The sequence below is a fragment of the Lissotriton helveticus genome, chromosome 11 (genome assembly GCF_964261635.1).
Source record: "Lissotriton helveticus chromosome 11, aLisHel1.1, whole genome shotgun sequence".
Taxonomy (NCBI): Eukaryota; Metazoa; Chordata; class Amphibia; order Caudata; family Salamandridae; genus Lissotriton; species Lissotriton helveticus.
In genome coordinates, this window is record NC_136072.1 from 1,185,157,971 (window position 1) to 1,185,185,603 (window position 27,633).

The window sequence follows — 27,633 nt, forward strand, 5'->3', positions numbered from 1 at the left end:
CGAGTTAAGCACATACAAAGTGTAAGTGTAAAAATGCTGCATATTTAAAATAAGCGGGCAGTATAAAAACAGATTTTGGAACCCCTCCCCTCAGACCCCCTTCCGAGGGGAAGCAAGCAGAGACTGCAGGTTTAGACCAGGCCTGTAAATGAGTCTTCATAAATGCCAAATGCATTTAAGTGCAGCAGCGCCTCCCTGTGGCCATTCTGTTTATTGCAACCAACTGTGTTTCTGAAGCCTTGGCTCGGTTTGCTTTTATTTATCTGTGTTGACAATATTCTTAACTCTCCGAAGGGGGAGTAAGAAAAAGTGTTGTGGCGCTATAAAAACAAATTAATAGAAATAATCGGTCCTTCCATAGATACCTATTCTTTCTTAAGCAGTAAAAATGACTCTGTGCCAGGCACCATCCAGCGCCCCAAACCTAATGGGCCATCAAGAAATGGCGAATTCCCCATATAGTAACCTCTCGTGCACCTCAGATGGGATTGAAGACTAAAATGTCGGCATCACTGACCTGTGTGCATGTCCAGGAGACACAGAAGGGCAGATTTACAAGGAAGTGCAGCAGCGTGACACCGCAAGCCCTTTGGCTGCACCACGCAGTGGCACTTCCGAAGCACAGGTATGCAACAGATTTACAAGAATATGTCGCATCTCTGTGCTTCCCCCTGCACTGGCGCACAAACTGCAGCCATGCACTGGAGCTGGCACCCTTGCACCATGGTGCAAGGATGCCTGCGTCGTGGGGAGATTGTTTTTGTGCAGGAATTGGGGCACCTTATTATTAAGCTCATATAAAGGACCATATTAACCCTTTGTATGCTGATGACGGAACCGCTCCATCATCAGCTGCGGTGGCGCTGTGCTGATGACGGAGCGGTTCCGTCATGGACCGGCCACCGCTCCTGCACCGTGCGGATTCCGCGCCTGCGCTGGGTGTTCTATTGAGCGGGCGGGGCCATGACGGAACCGCTCCGTCATGAGCACAGCCTAACCGCGGCTGATGACGGAGCGGTTCCGTCACCAGCATGCGGCCGCCGCGCGGCCGCCCCGCCCCCTTAGCACTGCGGTGGAATAGCCGCCGCAGTGAAGGGGTTAAGGACCTTTGCTCTACTGTGCAGCCGAAGGACCCTTCGGAGAAAGAGGCGACGCAGGAGGGTGTGGCAGCTCAGTTACAGAAAGGGGTCAACATTCAATTCCCAGACTCTCAGATAGGGTGTGAAGTAGAGTCAGCAACCTTATGTGTACCCGATGGGGGCTACAGGCCGGTACTGGATTTAAAGTGACGGCTCGACACGTTTGTTCGATACACACCTTTCGGGACGTTGACTTTGCTAATAATTGTCGCAGAGTTGTTGAGTCAGGACTCCTAGCAACCTTGGATTTGCAGTACACGTACTTCCGTGTCCCAACAAGGACGGAGAGTCAGCGGTATCTGAGGTTTGTGATACCAGAGCATCATTTTCAGTTTGAGACGCTCCCCTTCGGTCTGTCCTCGTCGCCAAAGTTGTTTACAAAGGTGTTGGCACCAGTCATATATTTCCTTCTTTTGCAAGGTCTTCCACTGCTTCCATATCTAGATGACTGGTAGATATCTGGTTCTTTTTTTTTTAAGGCAGAGGTGGAGATGGTGTGCTCCTGCCTGTAATCACTGGATTCAGAGTGAATGACCAGATGCCCAGCCTAGTGCCGGAGCAGACAAAGACATTCAACTGGGCTTAAACCCGTTGTGTACTCATGACGAGCTGAGCTCGTCTTGAGGCACGGTCGCGCTGTGCTCATGACGAGCTGAGCTCATCATGAGCATTGCACTGTGCCCACGCTGGGATAATTCCCCTGCTATGCTGGGCGTTCCATCGGAACGGGCGTGGTCATGACGAGCTCGGCTCGTCATGAGCACAGCGCCACCGTGCTGCATAACGAGCCGAGCTCGTCATGAGCACCGGGGCACTGCGAGCGCCCCCGCCCCCCAGCACAGCTGGGAATTAGCCCCGCAGGGGAGGGGTTAATAGACACTGAGAAGGGACAAGTGTTTCTCCCACAGAGCAGGGTTATTTGCTTGCAGACACAGGTGGCTTAGTTGATGTCATTACAGAGTGTGACATCCAGAGGTTGTTTAAAGGTTCAGGGTTGATATGTGGTCCCTTGGACACAGCATCACTTGAAACCAATAGTGCACCCCTGGTTGGGTCATTGGTCCTCAGTGGCACAGAGATAGGAGCCGCTGGTTCTGTTCTTGGGAGAAGCGAAAGCCCAGTCAGGGTGGTGTGAATCTGAGAAAGGGGGTGTACCTTCAGTACCCCAGCCCATGCGTAGAAACATCTGATGCAAGCGCATCTGGGTGGGGTACCACGCACGAAGGTTTGGATGTAAAGGGGAGTTGCAGTAATAGAACGTATATACAACATTTCCGTGCTTCAGTTTACATCATTTCCATCGCCAGGTATACAATTGTGTCATGCATATATCTTTAAAAGAGTTCGTTTGTTTACTACCATATTATGCATCAATCATCTTAGGATAGCGATCCTGTAGATGGTAAAGCACAGATGCCTCCCCGAAATGTGTTCCATTTTCCCCAAATTCTCTCCCACTTCTTGGGGCACCCCCTGTGAACATAAGCAGGTTTCTCGAATTGGCAGGAGTTGATGGCAGTATGGCGTGACCTCCAGAGGTTTGTCCACAGCTGGAGATGGCCTTGATGTTTGTAATAACAGGCAATCCAGTGTATACCTCTCTCCCATCAGAGCACTGATAGTGAAGCGTGTGCACACAGGAAGTGCCCCTTCCCTCTCTCCCATCAGAGCACTGATAGTGAAGCATGTGAAGGCAGGGAGTGCCCCCCACCTCTCTCCCATCAGAGCATTGATAGTGAAGCTTGTGAAGACAGGAAGTGCCTCCCTCCCTCTCTCCCATCAGAGCACTGATAGTGAAGCTTGTGAAGACAGGAAGTGCCCCCTTCCCTCTCTCCCATCAGAGCACTGATAGTGAAGCTTGTGAAGACAGGAAGTGCCCCCTTCCCTCTCTCCCATCAGAGCACTGATAGTGAAGCTTGTGAAGACAGGAAGTGCCCCCTTCCCTCTCTCCCATCAGAGCACTGATAGTGAAGCTTGTGAATACAGGAAGTGCCCCCTTCCCTCTCTCCCATCAGAGCACTGATAGTGAAGCTTGTGAAGACAGGAAGTGCCCCCCTTCCCTCTCTCCCATCAGAGCACTGATAGTGAAGCTTGTGAATACAGGAAGTGCCCCTCACTCTCCCATCAGAGCACTGATAGTGAAGCTTGTGAAGACAGGAAGTGCCCACCTCTCTCCCATCAAAGCACTGATAGTGAAGCTTGTGAAGACAGGAAGTGCCCGCTTCCCTCTCTCCCATCAGAGCACTGATAGTGAAGCTTGTGAAGACAGGAAGTGCCCCTCCCTCTCCCATCAGAGCACTGATAGTGAAGCTTGTGAAGACAGGAAGTGCCCACTACCTCTCTCCCATCAGAGCACTGATAGTGAAGCTTGTGAAGACAGGAAGTGCCCCCCACCTCTCTCCCATCAAAGCACTGATAGTGAAGCTTGTGAAGACAGGAAGTGCCCCCTTCCCTCTCTCCCATCAGAGCACTGATAGTGAAGCTTGTGAAGACAGGAAGTGCCCCCCTTCCCTCTCTCCCATCAGAGCACTGATAGTGAAGCTTGTGAAGACAGGAAGTGCCCCCTTCCCTCTCTCCCATCAGAGCACTGATAGTGAAGCTTGTGAAGACAGGAAGTGCCCCCTTCCCTCTCTCCCATCAGAGCACTGATAGTGAAGCTTGTGAAGACAGGAAGTGCCCACTACCTCTCTCCCATCAGAGCACTGATAGTGAAGCTTGTGAAGACAGGAAGTGCCCACTACCTCTCTCCCATCAGCGCACTGATAGTGAAGATTGTGAATACAGGAAGTGCCCCTCCGTCTCTCCCATCAGACCACTGATAGTGAGGCTTGTGAAGACGGGAAGTGCCCCCTCCCTCTCTCCCATCAGAGCACTGATAGTGGAACTTGTGAAGACAGGAAGTGCCCCTCCCTCTCTCCCATCAGAGCACTGATAGTGAAGCTTGTGAAGACAGGAAGTGCCCCTCCCTCTCTCCCATCAGAGCACTGATAATGAAGCTTGTGAAGGCAGGAAGTGCCCCCTCTCTCTCATCAGAGCACTGATAGTGAAGCTTGTGAAGACAGGAAGTGCCCCTCCCTCTCTCCCATCAGAGCACTGATAGTGAAGCTTGTGAAGACAGGAAGTGCCCCCTCCCTCTCTCCCATCAGAGCGCTGATAGTGAAGCTTGTGAAGACAGGAAGTGCCTCCCTTCCCTCTCTCCCATCAGAGCGCTGATAGTGAAGCTTGTGAAGACAGGAAGTGTCCCCTTCCCTCACTCCCATCCGAGCACTGATAGGGAAGCGTGTGCACACAGGAAGTGCCCCTTCCCTCTCTCCCATCAGAGCACTGATAGTGAAGCTTGTGAAGACAGGAAGTGCCCACTACCTCTCTCCCATCAGAGCACTGATAGTGAAGCTTGTGAAGACAGGAAGTGCCCCCCTCCCTCTCTCCCATCAGAGCACTGATAGTGAAGCTTGTGAAGACAGGAAGTGCCCACTACCTCTCTCCCATCAGAGCGCTGATAGTGAAGCTTGTGAGGACAGGAAGTGCCCCCATCCCTCTCTCCCATCACAGCACTGATAGTGAAGCTTGTGAAGACAGGAAGTGCCTCTCCCTCTCTCCCATCAGAGCACTGATAGTGAAGCTTGTGAAGACAGGAAGTGCCCCCTTCCCTCTCTCCCATCAGAGCACTGATAGTGAAGCTTGTGAAGACAGGAAGTGCCCCCCTCTCTCCCATCAGAGCGCTGATAGTGAAGCTTGTGAAGACAGGAAGTGCCCCCTTCCCTCTCTCCCATCAGAGCGCTGATAGTGAAGCTTGTAAAGACAGGAAGTGCCCCTCCCTCTCTCCCATCAGAGCACTGATAGTGAAGCTTGTGAAGACAGGAAGTGCCCCCTTCCCTCTCTCCCATCAGAGCACTGATAGTGAAGCTTGTGAAGACAGGAAGTGGCCACTACCTCTCTCCCATCAGAGCACTGATAGTGAACTTGTGAAGACAGGAAGTGCCCCCTTCCCTCTCTCCCATCAGAGCACTGATAGTGAAGCTTGTGAAGACAGGAAGTGGCCACTACCTCTCTCCCATCAGAGCACTGATAGTGAAGCTTGTGAAGACAGGAAGTGCCCACTAACTCTCTCCCATCAGAGCACTGATAGTGAAGCTTGTGAAGACAGGAAGTGGCCCCTTCCCTCTCTCTCATCAGAGCACTGATAGTGAAGCTTGTGAAGACAGGAAGTGCCCCCTCCTCTCTCCCATCAGAGCACTGATAGTGAAGCTTGTGAAGGCAGGAAGTGCCCCCTCCCTCTCTCCCATCAGAGCACTGATAGTGAAGCTTGTGAAGACAGGAAGTGCCCCCTCTCTCCCATCAGAGCGCTGATAGTGAAGCTTGTGAAGACAGGAAGTGCCCCCTTCCCTCTCTCCCATCAGAGCACTGATAGTGAAGCTTGTGAAGACAGGAAGTGGCCACTACCTCTCCCCCATCAGAGCACTGATAGTGAAGCTTGTGAAGACAGGAAGTGCCCCCTTCCCTCTCTCCCATCAGAGCACTGATAGTGAAGCTTGTGAAGACAGGAAGTGCCCCCTTCCCTCTCTCCCATCAGAGCACTGATAGTGAAGCTTGTGAAGACAGGAAGTGGCCACTACCTCTCTCCCATCAGAGCACTGATAGTGAAGCTTGTAAAGACAGGAAGTGCCCCTCCCTCTCTCCCATCAGAGCACTGATAGTGAAGCTTGTAAAGACAGGAAGTGCCCCTCTCTCCCATCAGAGCACTGATAGTGAAGCTTGTGAAGACAGGAAGTGCCCCCTTCCCTCTCTCCCATCAGAGCACTGATAGTGAAGCTTGTGAAGACAGGAAGTGGCCACTACCTCTCTCCCATCAGAGCACTGATAGTGAAGCTTGTGAAGACAGGAAGTGGCCACTACCTCTCTCCCATCAGAGCACTGATAGTGAAGCTTGTGAAGACAGGAAGTGCCCACTACCTCTCTCCCATCAGAGCACTGATAGTGAAGCTTGTGAAGACAGGAAGTGCCCACTACCTCTCTCCCATCAGAGCACCAATAGTGAAGCTTGTGAAGACAGGAAGTGGCCACTACCTCTCTCCCATCAGAGCACTGATAGTGAAGCTTGTGAAGACAGGAAGTGCCCCCTTCCCTCTCTCCCATCAGAGCACTGATAGTGAAGCTTGTGAAGACAGGAAGTGGCCACTACCTCTCTCCCATCAGAGCACTGATAGTGAAGCTTGTGAAGACAGGAAGTGCCCACTACCTCTCTCCCATCAGCGCACTGATAGTGAAGCTTGTGAAGACAGGAAGTGCCCCCCTCTCTCTCATCAGAGCACTGATAGTGAAGCTTGTGAAGACAGGAAGTGCCCCCCTCTCCCATTAGAGCACTGATAGTGAAGCTTGTGAAGACAGGAAGTGCCCCCCTCTCCCATTAGAGCAGTGATAGTGAAGCTTGTGAAGACAGGAAGTGGCCACTACCTCTCTCCCATCAGAGCACTGATAGTGAAGCTTGTGAAGACAGGAAGTGCCCCCTTCCCTCTCTCCCATCAGAGCACTGATAGTGAAGCTTGTGAAGACAGGAAGTGGCCACTACCTCTCTCCCATCAGAGCACTGATAGTGAAGCTTGTGAAGACAGGAAGTGCCCACTACCTCTCTCCCATCAGCGCACTGATAGTGAAGCTTGTGAAGACAGGAAGTGCCCACTACCTCTCTCCCATCAGAGCACTGATAGTGAAGCTTGTGAAGACAGGAAGTGCCCCCTCCTCTCTCCCATCAGAGCACTGATAGTGAAGCTTGTGAAGACAGGAAGTGGCCCCTTCCCTCTCTCTCATCAGAGCACTGATAGTGAAGCTTGTGAAGACAGGAAGTGCCCCTCCCTCTCTCCCATCAGAGCTCTAATAGTGAAGCTTGTGAAGACAGGAAGTGCCCCCTTCCCTCTCTCCCATCAGAGCGCTGATAGTGAAGCTTGTGAAGACAAGAAGTGCCCCCCTCCCTCTCTCCCATCAGAGCACTGATAGTGAAGCTTGTGAAGACAGGAAGTGCCCCCTTCCCTCTCTCCCATCAGAGCACTTATAGTAAAGCTTGTGAACACAGGAAGTGCCCCCTTCCCTCTCTCCCATCAGAGCACTGATAGTGAAGCTTGTGAAGACAGGAAGTGCCCCCTTCCCTCTCTCCCATCAGAGCACTGATAGTGAAGCTTGTGAAGACAGGAAGTGCCCCCCTCTCTCTCATCAGAGCACTGATAGTGAAGCTTGTGAAGACAGGAAGTGCCCCCTTCCCTCACTCCCATCCGAGCACTGATAGGAAAGCTTGCGAAGACGGTAAGTCCCCCTTTCCCTCTCTCCCATCAGAGCACTGATAGGGAAGCTTGTGAAGGCAGGAAGTGCCCCTCCCCCAGCTCTCATCAGAGCACTGATAGTGAAGCTTGTGAAGACAGGAAGAGCCCCCTCCCTCTCTCCCATCAGAGCACTGATAGTGAAGCTTGTGAAGACAGGAAGTGCCCACTACCTCTCTCCCATCAGAGCACTGATAGTGAAGCTTGTGAAGACAGGAAGTGCCCACTACCTCTCTCCCATCAGAGTACCAATAGTGAAGCTTGTGAAGACAGGAAGTGGCCACTACCTCTCTCCCATCAGAGCACTGATAGTGAAGCTTGTGAAGGCAGGAAGTGCCCCCTTCCCTCTCTCCCATCAGAGCACTGATAGTGAAGCTTGTGAAGACAGGAAGTGGCCACTACCTCTCTCCCATCAGAGCACTGATAGTGAAGCTTGTGAAGACAGGAAGTGCCCACTACCTCTCTCCCATCAGAGCACTGATAGTGAAGCTTGTGAAGACAGGAAGTGGCCCCTTCCCTCTCTCTCATCAGAGCACTGATAGTGAAGCTTGTGAAGACAGGAAGTGCCCCCTCTCTCCCATCAGAGCGCTGATAGTGAAGCTTGTGAAGACAAGAAGTGCCCCCCTCCCTCTCTCCCATCAGAGCACTGATAGTGAAGCTTGTGAAGACAGGAAGTGCCCCCTTCCCTCTCTCCCATCAGAGCACTTATAGTAAAGCTTGTGAACACAGGAAGTGCCCCCTTCCCTCTCTCCCATCAGAGCACTGATAGTGAAGCTTGTGAAGACAGGAAGTGCCCCCTTCCCTCTCTCCCATCAGAGCACTGATAGTGAAGCTTGTGAAGACAGGAAGTGCCCCCCTCTCTCTCATCAGAGCACTGATAGTGAAGCTTGTGAAGACAGGAAGTGCCCCCTTCCCTCACTCCCATCCGAGCACTGATAGGGAAGCTTGCGAAGACGGTAAGTCACCCTTTCCCTCTCTCCCATCAGAGCACTGATAGGGAAGCTTGTGAAGGCAGGAAGTGCCCCCCTCTCTCTCATCAGAGCACTGATAGTGAAGCTTGTGAAGACAGGAAGTGCCCCCTTCCCTCACTCCCATCCGAGCACTGATAGGGAAGCTTGCGAAGACGGTAAGTCCCCCTTTCCCTCTCTCCCATCAGAGCACTGATAGGGAAGCTTGTGAAGACAGGAAGTTCCTCTCCCTCTCTCCCATCAGAGCACTGATAGTGAAGCTTGTGAAGACAGGAAGTGCCCATCCCTCTCTCCCATCAGAGCACTGATAGGGAAGCTTGTGAAGGCAGGAAGTGCCCCTCCCCCAGCTCTCATCAGAGCACTGATAGTGAAGCTTGTGAAGACAGGAAGAGCCCCCTCCCTCTCTCCCATCAGAGCACTGATAGTGAAGCTTGTGAAGACAGGAAGTGCCCCTCCCCCAGCTCTCATCAGAGCACTGATAGTGAAGCTTGTGAAGACAGGAAGAGCCCCCTCCCTCTCTCCCATCAGAGCACTGATAGTGAAGCTTGTGAAGGCAGGAAGTGCCCCCCTCTCTCATAAGAGCACTGATAGGGAAGCTTGTGAAGACAGGAAGTGCCCCTTCCTCTCTCCCATCAGAGCACTGATAGTGAAGCTTGTGAAGGCAGGAAGAGCCCCCCCGCTCTCATCAGAGCACTGATAGTGAAGCTTGTGAAGGCAGGAAGTGCCCCCCGCTCTCATCAGAGCACTGATAGTGAAGCTTGTGAAGACAGGAAGAGCCCCCTCCCTCTCTCCCATCAGAGCACTGATAGTGAAGCTTGTGAAGGCAGGGAGTGCCCCCCCGCTCTCATAAGAGCACTGATAGGGAAGCTTGTGAAGACAGGAAGTGCCCCCCCCGCTCTCATAAGAGCACTGATAGGGAAGCATGTGAAGGCAGGGAGTGCCCCCCACCTCTCTCCCATCAGAGCATTGATAGTGAAGCTTGTGAAGACAGGAAGTGCCTCCCTCCCTCTCTCCCATCAGAGCACTGATAGTGAAGCTTGTGAAGACAGGAAGTGCCCCTCCCTCTCTCCCATCAGAGCACTGATAGTGAAGCTTGTGAAGACAGGAAGTGCCCCCTTCCCTCTCTCCCATCAGAGCACTGATAGTGAAGCTTGTGAAGACAGGAAGTGGCCACTACCTCTCTCCCATCAGAGCACTGATAGTGAAGCTTGTGAAGACAGGAAGTGCCCCTTCCCTCTCTCCCATCAGAGCACTGATAGTGAAGCTTGTGAAGACAGGAAGTGCCCCCTTCCCTCTCTCCCATCAGAGCACTGATAGTGAAGCTTGTGAAGACAGGAAGTGCCCCCTTCCCTCTCTCCCATCAGAGCACTGATAGTGAAGCTTGTGAAGACAGGAAGTGCCCCCCTTCCCTCTCTCCCATCAGAGCACTGATAGTGAAGCTTGTGAAGACAGGAAGTGCCCACTACCTCTCTCCCATCAGAGCGCTGATAGTGAAGCTTGTGAAGACAGGAAGAGCCCCCTCCCTCTCTCCCATCAGAGCACTGATAGTGAAGCTTGTGAAGACAGGAAGTGCCCCCTTCCCTCTCTCCCATCAGAGCACTGATAGTGAAGCTTGTGAAGGCAGGAAGTGCCCCCTTCCCTCTCTCTCATCAGAGCACTGATAGTGAAGCTTGTGAAGACAGGAAGTGCCCCCTTCCCTCACTCCCATCCGAGCACTGATAGGGAAGCTTGCGAAGACGGTAAGTCCCCCTTCCCCTCTCTCCCATCAGAGCACTGATAGGGAAGCTTGTGAAGACAGGAAGTGCCCCCTCTCTCCCATCAGAGCACTGATAGTGAAGCTTGTGAAGACAGGAAGTGCCCCCTCTCTCCCATCAGAGCACTGATAGTGAAGCTTGTGAAGACAGGAAGTGCCCCGTTTCTCTCCCATCAGAGCACTGATAGTAAAGCTTGTGAAGACAGGAAGTGCCCCCTTCCCTCTCTCCCATCAGAGCACTGATAGTGAAGCTTGTGAAGACAGGAAGTGCCCCCCTCTCTCTCATCAGAGCACTGATAGTGAAGCTTGTGAAGACAGGAAGTGCCCCCTTCCCTCACTCCAATCCGAGCACTGATAGGGAAGCTTGCGAAGACGGTAAGTCCCCCTTTCCCTCTCTCCCATCAGAGCACTGATAGGGAAGCTTGTGAAGACAGGAAGTGCCCCCTCTCTCCCATCAGAGCACTGATAGTGAAGCTTGTGAAGACAGGAAGTGCCCACTACCTCTCTCCCATCAGAGCGCTGATAGTGAAGCTTGTGAAGACAGGAAGTGCCCCCTTCCCTCTCTCCCATCAGAGCACTGATAGTGAAGCTTGTGAAGACAGGAAGTGCCCCTTCCCTCTCTCCCATCAGAGCACTGATAGTGAAGCTTGTGAAGACAGGAAGTGCCCCCCTTCCCTCTCTCCCATCAGAGCGCTGATAGTGAAGCTTGTGAAGACAGGAAGAGCCCCCTCCCTCTCTCCCATCAGAGCACTGATAGTGAAGCTTGTGAAGACAGGAAGTGCCCCCTTCCCTCTCTCCCATCAGAGCACTGATAGGGAAGCTTGTGAAGACAGGAAGTGCCCCCTCTCTCCCATCAGAGCACTGATAGTGAAGCTTGTGAAGACAGGAAGTGCCCACTACCTCTCTCCCATCAGAGCGCTGATAGTGAAGCTTGTGAAGACAGGAAGTGCCCACTACCTCTCTCCCATCAGCGCACTGATAGTGAAGCTTGTGAAGACAGGACGTACCCCCTCTCTCCCATCAGAGCACTGATAGTGAAGCTTGTGAACACAGGAAGTGCCCACTACCTCTCTCCCATCAGAGCGCTGATAGTGAAGCTTGTGAAGACAGGAAGTGCCCCCTCTCTCCCATCAGAGCACCGATAGTGAAGCTTGTGAAGACAGGAAGTGCCTCCTTCCTCACTCCCATCCGAGCACTGATAGTGAAGCTTGTGAAGACAGGAAGTGCCCCCTTCCCTCTCTCCCATCAGAGCACTGATAGTGAAGCTTGTGAAGACAGGAAGTGCCCCCCTCTCTCTCATCAGAGCACTGATAGTGAAGCTTGTGAAGACAGGAAGTGCCCCCTTCCCTCACTCCCATCCGAGCACTGATAGGGAAGCTTGCGAAGACGGTAAGTCCCCCTTTCCCTCTCTCCCATCAGAGCACTGATAGGGAAGCTTGTGAAGACAGGAAGTGCCCCCTCTCTCCCATCAGAGCACTGATAGTGAAGCTTGTGAAGACAGGAAGTGCCCCCTTCCCTCTCTCCCATCAGAGCACTGATAGTGAAGCTTGTGAAGACAGGAAGTGGCCACTACCTCTCTCCCATCAGAGCACTGATAGTGAAGCTTGTGAAGACAGGAAGTGCCCACTACCTCTCTCCCATCAGAGCACTGATAGTGAAGCTTGTGAAGACAGGAAGTGGCCCCTTCCCTCTCTCTCATCAGAGCACTGATAGTGAAGCTTGTGAAGACTGGAAGTGCCCCCTCTCTCCCATCAGAGCGCTGATAGTGAAGCTTGTGAAGACAAGAAGTGCCCCCCTCCCTCTCTCCCATCAGAGCACTGATAGTGAAGCTTGTGAAGACAGGAAGTGCCCCCTTCCCTCTCTCCCATCAGAGCACTTATAGTAAAGCTTGTGAACACAGGAAGTGCCCCCTTCCCTCTCTCCCATCAGAGCACTGATAGTGAAGCTTGTGAAGACAGGAAGTGCCCCCTTCCCTCTCTCCCATCAGAGCACTGATAGTGAAGCTTGTGAAGACAGGAAGTGCCCCCCTCTCTCTCATCAGAGCACTGATAGTGAAGCTTGTGAAGACAGGAAGTGTCCCCTTCCCTCACTCCCATCCGAGCACTGATAGGGAAGCTTGCGAAGACGGTAAGTCCCCCTTTCCCTCTCTCCCATCAGAGCACTGATAGGGAAGCTTGTGAAGGCAGGAAGTGCCCCCCTCTCTCTCATCAGAGCACTGATAGTGAAGCTTGTGAAGACAGGAAGTGCCCCCTTCCCTCACTCCCATCCGAGCACTGATAGGGAAGCTTGCGAAGACGGTAAGTCCCCCTTTCCCTCTCTCCCATCAGAGCACTGATAGGGAAGCTTGTGAAGACAGGAAGTTCCTCTCCCTCTCTCCCATCAGAGCACTGATAGTGAAGCTTGTGAAGACAGGAAGTGCCCATCCCTCTCTCCCATCAGAGCACTGATAGGGAAGCTTGTGAAGGCAGGAAGTGCCCCTCCCCCAGCTCTCATCAGAGCACTGATAGTGAAGCTTGTGAAGACAGGAAGAGCCCCCTCCCTCTCTCCCATCAGAGCACTGATAGTGAAGCTTGTGAAGACAGGAAGTGCCCCTCCCCCAGCTCTCATCAGAGCACTGATAGTGAAGCTTGTGAAGACAGGAAGAGCCCCCTCCCTCTCTCCCATCAGAGCACTGATAGTGAAGCTTGTGAAGGCAGGAAGTGCCCCCCTCTCTCATAAGAGCACTGATAGGGAAGCTTGTGAAGACAGGAAGTGCCCCTTCCTCTCTCCCATCAGAGCACTGATAGTGAAGCTTGTGAAGGCAGGAAGAGCCCCCCCGCTCTCATCAGAGCACTGATAGTGAAGCTTGTGAAGGCAGGAAGTGCCCCCCGCTCTCATCAGAGCACTGATAGTGAAGCTTGTGAAGACAGGAAGAGCCCCCTCCCTCTCTCCCATCAGAGCACTGATAGTGAAGCTTGTGAAGGCAGGAAGTGCCCCCCCGCTCTCATAAGAGCACTGATAGGGAAGCTTGTGAAGACAGGAAGTGCCCCCCGCTCTCATAAGAGCACTGATAGGGAAGCATGTGAAGGCAGGGAGTGCCCCCCACCTCTCTCCCATCAGAGCATTGATAGTGAAGCTTGTGAAGACAGGAAGTGCCTCCCTCCCTCTCTCCCATCAGAGCACTGATAGTGAAGCTTGTGAAGACAGGAAGTGCCCCTCCCTCTCTCCCATCAGAGCACTGATAGTGAAGCTTGTGAAGACAGGAAGTGCCCCCTTCCCTCTCTCCCATCAGAGCACTGATAGTGAAGCTTGTGAAGACAGGAAGTGGCCACTACCTCTCTCCCATCAGAGCACTGATAGTGAAGCTTGTGAAGACAGGAAGTGCCCCTTCCCTCTCTCCCATCAGAGCACTGATAGTGAAGCTTGTGAAGACAGGAAGTGCCCCCTTCCCTCTCTCCCATCAGAGCACTGATAGTGAAGCTTGTGAAGACAGGAAGTGCCCACTACCTCTCTCCCATCAGAGCGCTGATAGTGAAGCTTGTGAAGACAGGAAGAGCCCCCTCCCTCTCTCCCATCAGAGCACTGATAGTGAAGCTTGTGAAGACAGGAAGTGCCCCCTTCCCTCTCTCCCATCAGAGCACTGATAGTGAAGCTTGTGAAGGCAGGAAGTGCCCCCTTCCCTCTCTCTCATCAGAGCACTGATAGTGAAGCTTGTGAAGACAGGAAGTGCCCCCTTCCCTCACTCCCATCCGAGCACTGATAGGGAAGCTTGCGAAGACGGTAAGTCCCCCTTCCCCTCTCTCCCATCAGAGCACTGATAGGGAAGCTTGTGAAGACAGGAAGTGCCCCCTCTCTCCCATCAGAGCACTGATAGTGAAGCTTGTGAAGACAGGAAGTGCCCCCTCTCTCCCATCAGAGCACTGATAGTGAAGCTTGTGAAGACAGGAAGTGCCCCGTTTCTCTCCCATCAGAGCACTGATAGTAAAGCTTGTGAAGACAGGAAGTGCCCCCTTCCCTCTCTCCCATCAGAGCACTGATAGTGAAGCTTGTGAAGACAGGAAGTGCCCCCCTCTCTCTCATCAGAGCACTGATAGTGAAGCTTGTGAAGACAGGAAGTGCCCCCTTCCCTCACTCCCATCCGAGCACTGATAGGGAAGCTTGCGAAGACGGTAAGTCCCCCTTTCCCTCTCTCCCATCAGAGCACTGATAGGGAAGCTTGTGAAGACAGGAAGTGCCCCCTCTCTCCCATCAGAGCACTGATAGTGAAGCTTGTGAAGACAGGAAGTGCCCACTACCTCTCTCCCATCAGAGCGCTGATAGTGAAGCTTGTGAAGACAGGAAGTGCCCCCTTCCCTCTCTCCCATCAGAGCACTGATAGTGAAGCTTGTGAAGACAGGAAGTGCCCCTTCCCTCTCTCCCATCAGAGCACTGATAGTGAAGCTTGTGAAGACAGGAAGTGCCCCCCTTCCCTCTCTCCCATCAGAGCGCTGATAGTGAAGCTTGTGAAGACAGGAAGAGCCCCCTCCCTCTCTCCCATCAGAGCACTGATAGTGAAGCTTGTGAAGACAGGAAGTGCCCCCTTCCCTCTCTCCCATCAGAGCACTGATAGGGAAGCTTGTGAAGACAGGAAGTGCCCCCTCTCTCCCATCAGAGCACTGATAGTGAAGCTTGTGAAGACAGGAAGTGCCCACTACCTCTCTCCCATCAGAGCGCTGATAGGGAAGCTTGTGAAGACAGGAAGTGCCCACTACCTCTCTCCCATCAGAGCGCTGATAGTGAAGCTTGTGAAGACAGGAAGTGCCCACTACCTCTCTCCCATCAGCGCACTGATAGTGAAGCTTGTGAAGACAGGACGTGCCCCCTCTCTCCCATCAGAGCACTGATAGTGAAGCTTGTGAACACAGGAAGTGCCCACTACCTCTCTCCCATCAGAGCGCTGATAGTGAAGCTTGTGAAGACAGGAAGTGCCCCCTCTCTCCCATCAGAGCACCGATAGTGAAGCTTGTGAAGACAGGAAGTGCCTCCTTCCTCACTCCCATCCGAGCACTGATAGTGAAGCTTGTGAAGACAGGAAGTGCCCCCTTCCCTCTCTCCCATCAGAGCACTGATAGTGAAGCTTGTGAAGACAGGAAGTGCCCCCCTCTCTCTCATCAGAGCACTGATAGTGAAGCTTGTGAAGACAGGAAGTGCCCCCTTCCCTCACTCCCATCCGAGCACTGATAGGGAAGCTTGCGAAGACGGTAAGTCCCCCTTTCCCTCTCTCCCATCAGAGCACTGATAGGGAAGCTTGTGAAGACAGGAAGTGCCCCCTCTCTCCCATCAGAGCACTGATAGTGAAGCTTGTGAAGACAGGAAGTGCCCACTACCTCTCTCCCATCAGAGCGCTGATAGTGAAGCTTGTGAAGACAGGAAGTGCCCCCTTCCCTCTCTCCCATCAGAGCACTGATAGTGAAGCTTGTGAAGACAGGAAGTGCCCCTTCCCTCTCTCCCATCAGAGCACTGATAGTGAAGCTTGTGAAGACAGGAAGTGCCCCCCTTCCCTCTCTCCCATCAGAGCACTGATAGTGAAGCTTGTGAAGACAGGAAGTGCCCACTACCTCTCTCCCATCAGAGCGCTGATAGTGAAGCTTGTGAAGACAGGAAGAGCCCCCTCCCTCTCTCCCATCAGAGCACTGATAGTGAAGCTTGTGAAGACAGGAAGTGCCCCCTTCCCTCTCTCCCATCAGAGCACTGATAGGGAAGCTTGTGAAGACAGGAAGTGCCCCCTCTCTCCCATCAGAGCACTGATAGTGAAGCTTGTGAAGACAGGAAGTGCCCACTACCTCTCTCCCATCAGAGCGCTGATAGGGAAGCTTGTGAAGACAGGAAGTGCCCACTACCTCTCTCCCATCAGAGCGCTGATAGTGAAGCTTGTGAAGACAGGAAGTGCCCACTACCTCTCTCCCATCAGCGCACTGATAGTGAAGCTTGTGAAGACAGGACGTGCCCCCTCTCTCCCATCAGAGCACTGATAGTGAAGCTTGTGAAGACAGGAAGTGCCCACTACCTCTCTCCCATCAGAGCGCTGATAGTGAAGCTTGTGAAGACAGGAAGTGCCCCCTCTCTCCCATCAGAGCACCGATAGTGAAGCTTGTGAAGACAGGAAGTGCCTCCTTCCTCACTCCCATCCGAGCACTGATAGTGAAGCTTGTGATGGCAGGAAGTGCCCCCCCCCGCTCTCATCAGAGCACTGATAGTGAAGCTTGTGAAGACAGGAAGTGCCGGGACAGAGGAAGGGCCTTAGAAGATGTGCTGCAGAAAGTGTAAAACGGAATTCCTCCTCCTCTCCTCCTCACTTTCTCATCCTCTGGTTCAATCATGGATGGATCAGATGAATCTACTTAACCTTAAACCCATCATTGCCGACAATTCAAAATCCCTTGGTGTCATACTCGACAAAAGACTCAATCTACTCTTCCACATCAATTCCATTGCAAAGTCTGCTCGATACCAACTGCGCCTTATTTGGGGGATCCAACGCTTCTCCCCGGAACAAGACTTTAAAACCCTGGTCCAATCGCTGGTCCTCTCCAGACTGGTCTACTGCAATTCTCTTCTTACTGGCCTCCCCAAATCTCACTTGTCCCCTGTTAGAATTGGGGGTCTCTGGTTGGCACAGGTATGCACTTGTGACAAACAGGGACCCTCTCCTCTAGTCAGGGCAAGGGAACTACCCCTTTGGAATAACCCCTGCTCACCCTTTAGGTTGCGTGGCGCGAGCAGTCAAGGCTAATCTTCAGGGCGCTCAGTCAGTTAAGCATTTATGACCACATACAGCAAACACAATGACCCACCACAAATGGACACCAGGCGTAAGGTTTGTATAAAAAATACGTAGGCTTTATGTAAAAATATAGGGTATGATGCAGTTACTATCACAAGACCAATATAGCGTTCAAAAATGAGGACACAAGATCTAAAATATGCAAGTGTTCTTTCAAAGTTCTTAAAGTTGACTTAAATCGGTTTCACAAACTTCATGGTAAAGCTCCGTTGTGTTTTAGCAGTGCTTCTCACTGCTGGGCGCTTCGTAGCACTCTTGTACGCTGCATACGGGGATCAAGAAGCAGCCCCGCCAACTCTCACGTGCCTCGCAGACACGTTAGTCTGAGGCACGGCGCTTGGTGCGAGGCGTACACCGCTATGGGCTCACAAGGGGGGTGCACGTCGTTGCACTCCCGTGCGAGGCGTACCTCGCTAGCTTGACAAAGGGAGTTTCAACTTCAGTGCGCCTCGTGGAGAATCGTACGAGGCGCACAGTGCTGTGAGGGTCGAGGCGAACAGGGATACGGGGAAAACAGAACGTTGCGGACCCCGAGTCCGTTTCAGGTTCACTAGCGAGTTTGTGGATCACAGTACCTTGGTTTTTAGACGTCCTATGCGCGGCGTCTAGGTCCACCCAGCGTACCTCAGGATGCCGAGTCGTACTCGACTAGTACACGCCGGCAGTGGAGGCGTACCTTTAGATCTTTGGGGGCTTGGTACTTCCAACAGGCAGGCGCGGCACGGGACCCTCAGTACGGATCGTTTTGCAGGGTGCGGCGCGGCCTTGTCAGATCTTGGAGGGCAAAAACGGGGCGGGCGGGTACGTTGCGACGTATGGGCCATCCGAGGCTGGGGATCGTGCTCCGATCCGATTCCGGCGGGAGGGGTGAGGGGGCACACCACGGGCTTCAGTAGCAGGCAGGTGACAGGGGAGCAGTCGGCCCGGCGGGGAGAGAGCGACTCGGACACGAGCGGGGCTCTCAGAGGGCAGGGGCGGCCAGGCTCCTGAGTGTCACGGCACTAGGAGGGGACGAGGGCACCAAAGGTCACAGCTCCGGCGGGAAGGAAGCACACGGCTTGGCAAAAGACGAGCGAAGGCACAGTGAGCCCAATGGTCCTTGGGCTCAGTTCAGGGGGCAAGGGGGCAAGCTCAGATCAAGCCCGTGGATATAGTTTCAAGCACAATGAAGCAAAGTCCTTTCTGGTCTTTTCCTCTCCTTCCTCAGCAAGGCACCACTACAGGCCAGTCCTTTAGATCAGGGACAGTCTTTTCTCCTTTGGCTTCTTCTTGGTCCTTCTAGTTGGGCAGAGGTTCTTTGTGGTAAAACAGGATCTGATTTCTTAGGAGCAGGGCTCCTACATTCAGGGCCGGACTGACTACCGGGCAGTTGTGTGTGCTGCTGAGCTAGGAGCTAATTTCTCTGTGGTGGGGGCTTATTTCGTTGATGGGGACCTGCGTGCGATTTGAAATAAAAAAAGCAAAATGAATTTCGTTTTGCACACGCAGGTCCCCATCAACGAAATTAGCCCCCAGCACTGCAGCACACACAACTGCCCGGTAGCCAGTACGGCCCTGCCTACATTTATTCTGAAAATCCTTTGTTGTTGTAGGCCAGGGGACCTGAGCCTGGTTCAGCCAGTTTTGGAGCACTTTGTTTACAGGAAGCTGCCTTCTTCTTTCAGAGTGCAGGGCAGGGACATCAGACGCTCCGCAGGAGGTGGAGCTAGCATTGTGGTGGCAGAGCACAGCCCTATTCAGAGTCAAGGGGCACTCCTCCCACCCATCCTGGGGGTAATCTCTCTGTTCACCACCTGGCAGCCCAGACTCTCCCCTGGAATTCCCCAGCCCTGTCACTAACAGAAACCAGACAGCAGATACACATCCTAGCAGAGGCGGGCTGAAATGGTCAGGCAAGCAAATATTAAATTTCTAAAAGTAGCATTTTCAAACACAGGATATTAAAATAACCTTTACTAAAAGAAGTATTTTATTATTCTGAGTTCAGGCATACTAAACTTGACTTTCTACCATGGTCCCTGAGCCTACTGGGATTATAGAGTGTAATAATTCCAGCAGCCCATTCTGGCCTATGAGAACAGGTAGCCTTACAATAGTGAAAAACGAAAATGGCTGTAATTCACTAATAGGACATGCCACACACATCAGGGCTTGTCCTACCTTAGGTTCACAATGCACCCTGCCCTAGGGCCTACCATAGGGGTGACTCACATGAAGTAAAGGGAAGGTTTAGAGGCTGGCGTGTGTGCACTTGCCCAGCCAGCATGACAGTACCAGACTGCACGCAGGTTCTGCAATGGCAGACCTTAGACACATTTTAAAAGGCTGCTTCTGTGGGTGGCACAACCAGCGCTGCAGGCCCACTAGCAGTATTTGTATTTACAAGCCCTGGCACTCCTGGTGCCCTTTACTGGAGACTGACAGTAAATCAAATGAGCCAATAATAGAAACCAATTACAGGTACACTTTACATTGGGAGCACTTGCACTGCGGCACGGATTGGCCGTGGCGCAGTGCCCTGAGCAGCTAACACCAGCAAAACATCTGAAGCACATCAGCAAAAAGTGGAAGGGAGACTCACGCCAAGGTGCCATGTCCAACATCCCCCCTTAAATCTGTTCTCCATTCTGCAGCTCGTTTCATATATGGGGCCAAAAGAAGTGACCACATCACACTCATTTTATCTTCCCTCGGTTGGCTTCCCATCGAGGCAAGATCTATCTACAAGGCTGCCTGTATCACCTACAAAGCCTTGCACTCCTCCTCTCCTCGCTACTTGGCGAATAAACTGAAACTCTCTGGAGGCTCTAGACCATCACGCAATGCGGAAAATGTATTACTTGAACATCCCACTTTCAAAAAGGAAAGATCGATGGCCCAATCCTTTTCAGGCAACGCAGTGAGAATCTGGAACTCACTTCCGCCTCAACTCCGTACCACCACCTCCCCCCGGTCCTTCAAAACTGACCTCAAACTTCTCCTCCTTCAAAGACACTTCCAAACCTAACTCAAGCCAAATCTATCACCTTAATGAAGTTCTTTCACTATAGGGAATTCTGTACTCCATGCCTATAGAAGTGCCTTCCCAGTGTGTTCTTGTGTTTGGACCGACTGCCACTTACTGCAGTATCATACCTCAATTTATCCAATATGCTTATGTAACATGCTCACTTGTCACTCTTTCCTCTTGTAACGTATCGTTTGCTACCTCATCTTGTATCTTGTTTACTGTTGTTACTTACACAATTGTCACTTTTTCCTCATGTAACGTAACGTTTGCTCTTGTACTATGCACACTTGTAATTTTCTCCTCATGTAACGTTCTGCTCCAATTGTGAAGCCCTCTGACACCTTCGGGTAAAGTCTGTGCTATATAAAAACTCATAAATAAATAAATAAATAATGACAGAAAGGACAAGGGGGGGCTCTGGGAGGAGGGCGGAGCCTCACGAGTAAGGGCTGGGACGAGGAGCTCCTGAGTCTGAGGAATGAATGAAGATGCAGCGAAGTGATAGGTTCATTGATCCCAAAGGAAGGATACAGCAGATGGGGACCGGAAGTGACCCTACGTAACCATTTAAAGACACCGATTTCAACTACTTGATAGCAAGGGAAGCAGTACCTTCTACCCACAATAAGAGGCTGTAAGGGCTTCAACCCCTCCTCGTGTGTGTCAGCCCGGGCTGAGACAGCTTTCCGGGCACACACACAGCCACACCCGAGTACTTCATATAGGGCTCAAGTTGGGGTACCACGCGGGTGGACGGCGTCCCCCCAGTTATTTTACCGGGAGCTCGATAACTGGAGCAAATGGAGCCACACATACACTCTTTGGCCTCTCTGGGGCGAGATCGGAGCCCATTCAGAACGCTGCTCACACGCTGGCTTCTCTGATGCAATCGCATCCAAGGGGTGGACGAGGGGCGGCAATGATTCTGATGTGGCTGCAGCAATGATTCTGATGGTGCAAACCACCTTTTGTGATGTCACTTCCTGTTGTGACGTCAGTGTCCCCCACTTCTTTTTTTAGGACTTGTGCCCTGACTTCACAGGTCTTCAAAAGACTGTTTGCTCGTTTGCTTGTTAATGAGGCTTTCTTTTTTTTTCACCTCTTCTTAGAGCCCCTGCATCTCCACTCTGCCTATTGCTGGATGAATTAAACCCCCTCCCCAAAAAATTCTTAAGCCCCCCCCCAGAAATTTGTCTCTGCGTCGAAGCGATTATCTCCAGTTATGGAGATGGGAGGTGATATTCTCTCCCAATGTAGGCAGGATGTTCGTTATTCCTGCCCTCTTTGCACACACCCGCACACCGTGTGATCTTGGGAGTAGCGATACTCGTGTGAAGAAGGCCCGTACGGGAGGGCGCTCCTTTAGGCTGCGGGCCCCACAGCTCTGGAACTCTCTGCCTCTCACATTGCGTAGCACCTCGAACCTGCTGGCTTTTAGGAAGGGCCTGAAAACTTGGCTCTTTGCCCTTTAGACTCCCCTTTTTCTTTTATCAGTTCCCATCGTGTTTCTGTGTTGTGTTTGTCTTTCACAGGTTGTCAATAAAGCGCCGGGACACTCTTTTTGAGTAGCCGTGCGCTATAAAAGACAGAATTAACATAACATAACATAACATAACATAACTTCTCTCTGTGATTAACAGCTCGGCCTGTTGTCTGGTAAAGCCCCTTAAGCCCCTCCCAACCCCCCCCCCCCCACACTCGTCCCATTGTGTGGGCCCCCTCTAAGCCTGTTGGTGACCCCAGGCATGTGCCCAATACAAGCAAGCACTGTTGCTAAACGCTATGAAAGCGTGGCCCATCCCCCACCCCTTCCATAAGCCGGTCACAATTAAAAAGCACATTTGAAGGTTAAAAGGCCCGTGCGGTGAGCGGGTGCCAGGTGGCACAGGGCGGGAATGCCAGCCTGCCCGCTGCTGCCCCTAATTTGCCAACCAGCGAGGGGTAAACCATTCATGAGGATTGCCTGGGCATCGCGAAGGCTCCTGCAGGAGCTGGCAGAGCCCACCTCTGCCGGCAGCCGCGAGCCCCAGATACACAGAAAGCGCCCAGACGGGATTCCAAGGCGCTGAGCCAGCGCCTCCTGCTGGCGGAGCCATTAAGCTCACATTGTGTTTGTTGCTGTTGCCCAAGCAGACGCGTCTGTCTGGGCCCCGCTCTCATCTGTTGCCCACGGCTGAGGCATCATTTTAAGGTGAACTCTGGAGCCTGTTGGCGGGAGGACAGATGTCAGTTCATGTTCCTGCTCCGTTTCCCAAAAGGCATGTTTTGGTTTAGGATTACGCATTAATATACTGTGGGCCTTATTTATGAAAAGTGACGCATCGCTGCAATAAAACAGCGGTGCGTTACTTTTCAGTGCGCCCTCCTTGCGGCACCAATGATGCATCATATTTACAGAATGAGGCATGATGTCGCAAGGAGTTACGGATACGTCAGTATTTCTGATGTATTTGTAGGCGCCAAAATGATGCATTGCTGGAGTGTGTCACAAAAGTGACGCAACTTCAGCAATGGGTCATTTAGCATGAGCAAGTCCCATTTCAATGTGCCTGCGTCAGTCTTACGCCTGCTGTGAGGCAGGCGTAAGATATTGAGGCAGTGCAGTGTTTGTGTGCGCGTGTTGCATCAGGGGCTCCCAAATTAATGTATCTATTTAGCTGGAATATCAGAGCCCCCTTTTTCTAGGTTAAGGCTGCTGTTATTCATTTTGATTCAAGGACGCTGGAGATCTCCAGGAAAAAGAACACTCAACATCAGGGTTAGATTGGGATTAAAAATCGGCCCGGGTACGCTAAAACAAAGTGGCCCACGCGCCCTGGTTCTGGTTTGTTTCGACCATGGGGCCTCTCCACCTTGCAACGCTGGCTTTCCACTGTAATGTTGAATATGGGGGTGTTAACAAAGACAGGCCAGGGATGAGCCGGGCTGCACCCGGAGGACTACCGGTTAATAGCTTGCTATACTGCTGGCCCCCATTTATGATAATATGGGCGGTCCCTTTGCAAGTTTATAATACCTGAGGTTGTGTCGATCTCGCTTAGACGTTACATGTTCGTGAGGGAGGGCGGGAGGCTAGGGCCTACTGATTTGTTTCATGTTCTCCTCCCCCCCCCCCCCTTGGGTTCTTTCCCTCCCCCCTCTTCTTTTTTGACTCTCTTATTCCTTCTCTTTCCTTGTCTTTCCTATATTTCGGGTTCTGATTTAGGGCGACAGGCACGCTGCTGGGAGGGTGGGCCGTAGCCTTCTGCAGGGGTGCAGGGTGGGGTGGGTGGGGCGGGGCTTTCTCTCTGTTTCTTTTCCTTTGGTTCTATGGCTCTTTTGTATCCCTTTATCGGGCCGCCGCGTCCATGCTTAACTCCCATGGTGTGTTTGCGGGTGGGACCTGGAGGTGTGTTGTTTTCCTCTTTACTGATTTGCCACATTACTATTGCGACTCACACGTCCACCTCACCTGCGATACCCTCACTCTTTTTCCGTGCTTCATTGCCGTGGGACGCATGCGATGACGCGGCGTTCTCACTTTTTGGTTTATTTCGCTTCCCGCTTTTTCCCCCCCTATTTTATTCTTTTCTCTTTTTATTATTTTGGTTAGTATAGCGGATGATTGCATTTATTGTTGCTGTTCTGGTTCCTCTGTCCTTTTTCGGTATGTTACTGTGTGATGGGGTGACAAGAAACGGGCTAAGGTGAATATTGATTTGTAGTATCGCGACTATATCCTGACTGTTGTGCACTCTTGCTGCTTATAGTTTTCTTTGATGCCCGTACATTTTGTTGTCTGATTCATGGCCCGCTGTTGGAACCCGGATACCCATACACTGCTAATTATCCTGCTATACTCCCTTTTGTAAAATTAACCTTCTTTTCTCCTGTTTTCGGTTGTCGTGTATAACCACTATTATACTGACTGTTTGCCTACATACTGTTATATGCCCCCGAGAAACCTCTTTCAGATACTTCAGCTTTTCGAAATGTGTCGTGGCCTGCCAGAGTGGTTGTTGGCCCTTATATGTAAATCCTTAACTGTACAATAAAGGTTTTAAAAAAACAGAAAAAAAAAAGAAAACAAAAAAAACAAAGTGGCCCACATTTGCATATTGCCTTTCTGCAAAACACTGCTTCAGCGAAATTTTATTAAATAAAGAGGGGGGGTTTTAAAAAAATGCATGGATTAGTTTACGCTGGTGAAAGACACCTGAAAACAAGTGAGGCCACTTTTGCTCAGGACCCCTGCCCCCGCTCAATACGCATATATTAATGGACCGGCCCAGCTAGAGAAAGGGACTGACACCTCTGCCGTTGATAAAAGGGAGGTTATGGAGCCATTTAACTCCAGAATGGCCACTCAGGCACCCACTGGGCCTCTGGGCTGCCAAATCTGCCCCCCAGGCTGCTAAAAAAAGCAGCCCACAGCTGGAATTTGGATACCGGCCCCTCTGGCATTGCCTGAGTGCCCGCCTTAGCAACCCGATGCTGCTCAACATAGATTCTTTAAGCAAAATCGTATTTAGTAACACTTAAGAGACTCTGTAACTGTAAAGTCTTCGCAGCTGTAATAGCTCTCATATGGCCCAGTGGATACTCCCAGTGCGAGAGCCATGTTGGGTGAGGGTTGGTTGAAGGTCGAGTACCACAGGTGGGAACCTAATTTTCATTGACGTGCCTTGGTCACCACTGGTGTGTCTATGGTCCACCATGGATGGTTGTATGTTAGTGTGTCTATGCACCACCGTGGATGGTCATGTGTTGGTGTGTCCATGGTGCACCGTGAATGGTTGTGTATTAGTGTGTCCATGGTCCACCATGGATGGTTGTGTGTTGGTGTGTCCATGGTCTATCATGGATGGTTGTGTGTTGGTGTGTCCATGGTCTATCATGGATGGTTGTGTGTTGGTGTGTCCATGGTACACCATGGATGTTCGTGTGTTGGTGTGTCCATGGTCCACCATGGATGGTCGTGTGTTAGTGTGTCCTCGGTCCACCATGGATGGTGGTGTGTTGGTGTGTCCATGGTCTATCATGGATGGTTGTGGGTTGGTGTGTCCATGGTACACCATGGATGTTTGTGTGTTGGTGTGTCCATGGTCCACCATGGATGGTCGTATGTTAGTGTGTCCTTGGTCCACCATGGATGGTCGTGTGTTGGTGTGTCCTTGGTCTATCATGGATGGTTGTGTGTTGGTGTGTCCATGGTCTATCATGGATGTTCGTGTGTTGGTGTGTCCATGGTCCACCATGGATGGTCGTGTGTTAGTGTGTCCTTGGTCCACCATGGATGGTGGTGTGTTGGTGTGTCCATGGTCTATCATGGATGGTTGTGTGCTGGTGTGTCCATCGTACACCATGGATGGTCGTGTGTTAGTGTGTCTATGGTCAGCCATGGATGGTAGTGTTTCACTGTGGCCTTCACCATTTCTTGGACGGTGAAAACTCTTTCTCTGTTGAGCTTTGGTCACCACTGGTGTGTCCATGGTGCACCATGGATGGCCAGGTGTCGTCACTGTGGTTGTCACCATTTCTTGGACTGTGATAACTCTTTATCTGTTGAGCCTTGGTCACCACTGCTGTGTCAATGTCCACCATAGATGGCCATGTGTCACTGTGGTCTTCACCGTTCCTTGTACTTTGATAACTCTTGCTGTATTGAGCCTTGGTTACCAGTTGTGTGTCCATGGATCACCATGGATAGTCCTGCGTAACTGTGTTCTTACCATTCCTTGGACTATGATAACTCTACGTTGAGCCACCTTCTAGAAGTTCCCATGGTAATCCATGCCTTTTCTTCTCCCAGGTCCTCCGTCCCCACCTAAAGATGTCTCCATCCATGCCCGGCCCGCGACCGTCACTATGCTGGTCACTTGGAGGCCACCGGTCTTGTCGCCAACGGGCACCTCGAATGGCGCCAGTGTCATCGGCTACGGCGTGTATGCCAAAGGGCAGAGGGTATGTGAACGTGATATACCAGGTCATATATTAACCCATAATCTTACTTGTGTAAATCGTTAGTCCTTTTTCTTCTCTTAAAGGTCCAGGTGGCTGCCATATTGTTTATGTTCTAAAAATGGAATTAAAAACCTGTTTTTAGGGCATATATCTCTCTGAACAAAAGATGGGCAGTGTTAGTTTCTAGTAGTCTTAATGGCTTAAGCGTGTCTCTTTTATTGCCTCCTACTGTTTATATGTAAGCTCAAAGAATCGTCGCCCTAAGGGCACAACATGTGATCGCTTAAATTCCCCATTTTATCGTGTATGTATTAAGTTCCTGACATGATTGAAGATAGTTCCTTTTATTGTTTTCTACAAATTCAGATGCAAAATCACTACAGTGTGGCACTAAGTGAATAAGAAGGTGATCCCATTAAGGCCCCATTTAGCCATATATGGATATGAAATCCTAAATGTCTGCCATTTAGGCCAATTGTTAATTGTTTGTTGCCAAAAGGCGAAGGTTTGCACAGACCCTCTTAAGCTGCCAGAGATCAGACAGGATCTGAATGCACTTTCTATAGGATACATTGTTTTACTTTTTTTTAATAAAGTAAATGTTCTCCTCATTGTCTGCTTTGTAAAGGTGTTCCACAATTATTTACATGTCATGAAATCCAGACCCAACATGACTCATTATCATAGTCTGCAATGCCCAAATTATAAACAACGAAGGTCCGCCATGAGCCTTCCCATCCTACAGAATGACTCAGTCGCACTGTGATGACACTGTCTGCGGCCCAGTATTGGCTGAAGCCGACAGTGATGTCATCAGATGTGAGACAACATGCTCTGGGATTGGTCTTCTGATTTTGGAGCAAAAACCATTCCCTCTAGTATATCAAACTTCCAAGAGCAGGGTGACGTGTTTTTTAAGAACAGAGAGTTGGCGGTAGGTTTCTTCTTTACAAGCAATAATTATATTTATTTGTTTGTAAGAAAGTTAAGTAACGCTCAGTGTACAGCCTATAACTAATTCTCTTATTGCCGCAAGAGGAATCCTCTATTGTTTACATAAGTTTAGACTCCAAAACTTGACTCTGTCGCCTACAACTTCGGCTCCTTGTCACCAGTCCTTTTCAAATATCTCATGTCTACTTCAAATTAAGAAAAGATCAGAGCATAAGATTTTGGTTAAGTTGTATAAAATAAAAGCATTGGAAAAGACAATAGTCCTGGCTCTGGCAAGATAGGTCAAGAATATGCCACAAAAACAAAAAAAAGAAAAAAACAGAAAACATGGCTGCCATATACATGCAATAAAAAATGTAAATTAAAAAAATGACAATTGTGTATACATTTAATAGAATAGTTTAGGGGGTTTATAGCAAAAAGGTTTAGAGAGAACAGGGATAGAAGCCCCTCTTAGTTTTCATCTACACCAGGAAAATATGATGCAAAGGAATGGTAGTATTGGCTGCGAAGTACTGTCACCTAAGACATAGGGGGTCATTGAGACCCTCCCAGGCTGTTCTCCATTGCACCAGGGCACCCGAGGCGTGCACCCCCTGCCCTGGCAGGCTGCAGCCACCGTATTTAGGAATCTCCACCTACCTGGCTGGGATCTCTCTGCCTGCAGAGGAGCCCCATCATTTCGGCTTCTCTTGTGGCATCAACGTTTGCTGAGTGGCCACCATGTGTCATTTGGCAGCTCAGCGAAGACGA

The 27,633-nt window shown here is 51.2% G+C and overlaps 1 protein-coding gene across 1 annotated transcript in view; it reads left to right on the forward strand.

Moving 5' to 3' along the window:
* RIMBP2 (RIMS binding protein 2) overlaps positions 1-27,633 on the forward strand; it is a 1,305,415-nt gene that overhangs the window by 955,295 nt on the left and 322,487 nt on the right. Inside the window, exon 14 of the mRNA XM_078668014.1 lies at positions 25,775-25,926. Within this exon, the coding sequence (XP_078524140.1) occupies positions 25,775-25,926 (152 nt within the window). The remainder of the gene's footprint in view (positions 1-25,774; positions 25,927-27,633) is intronic.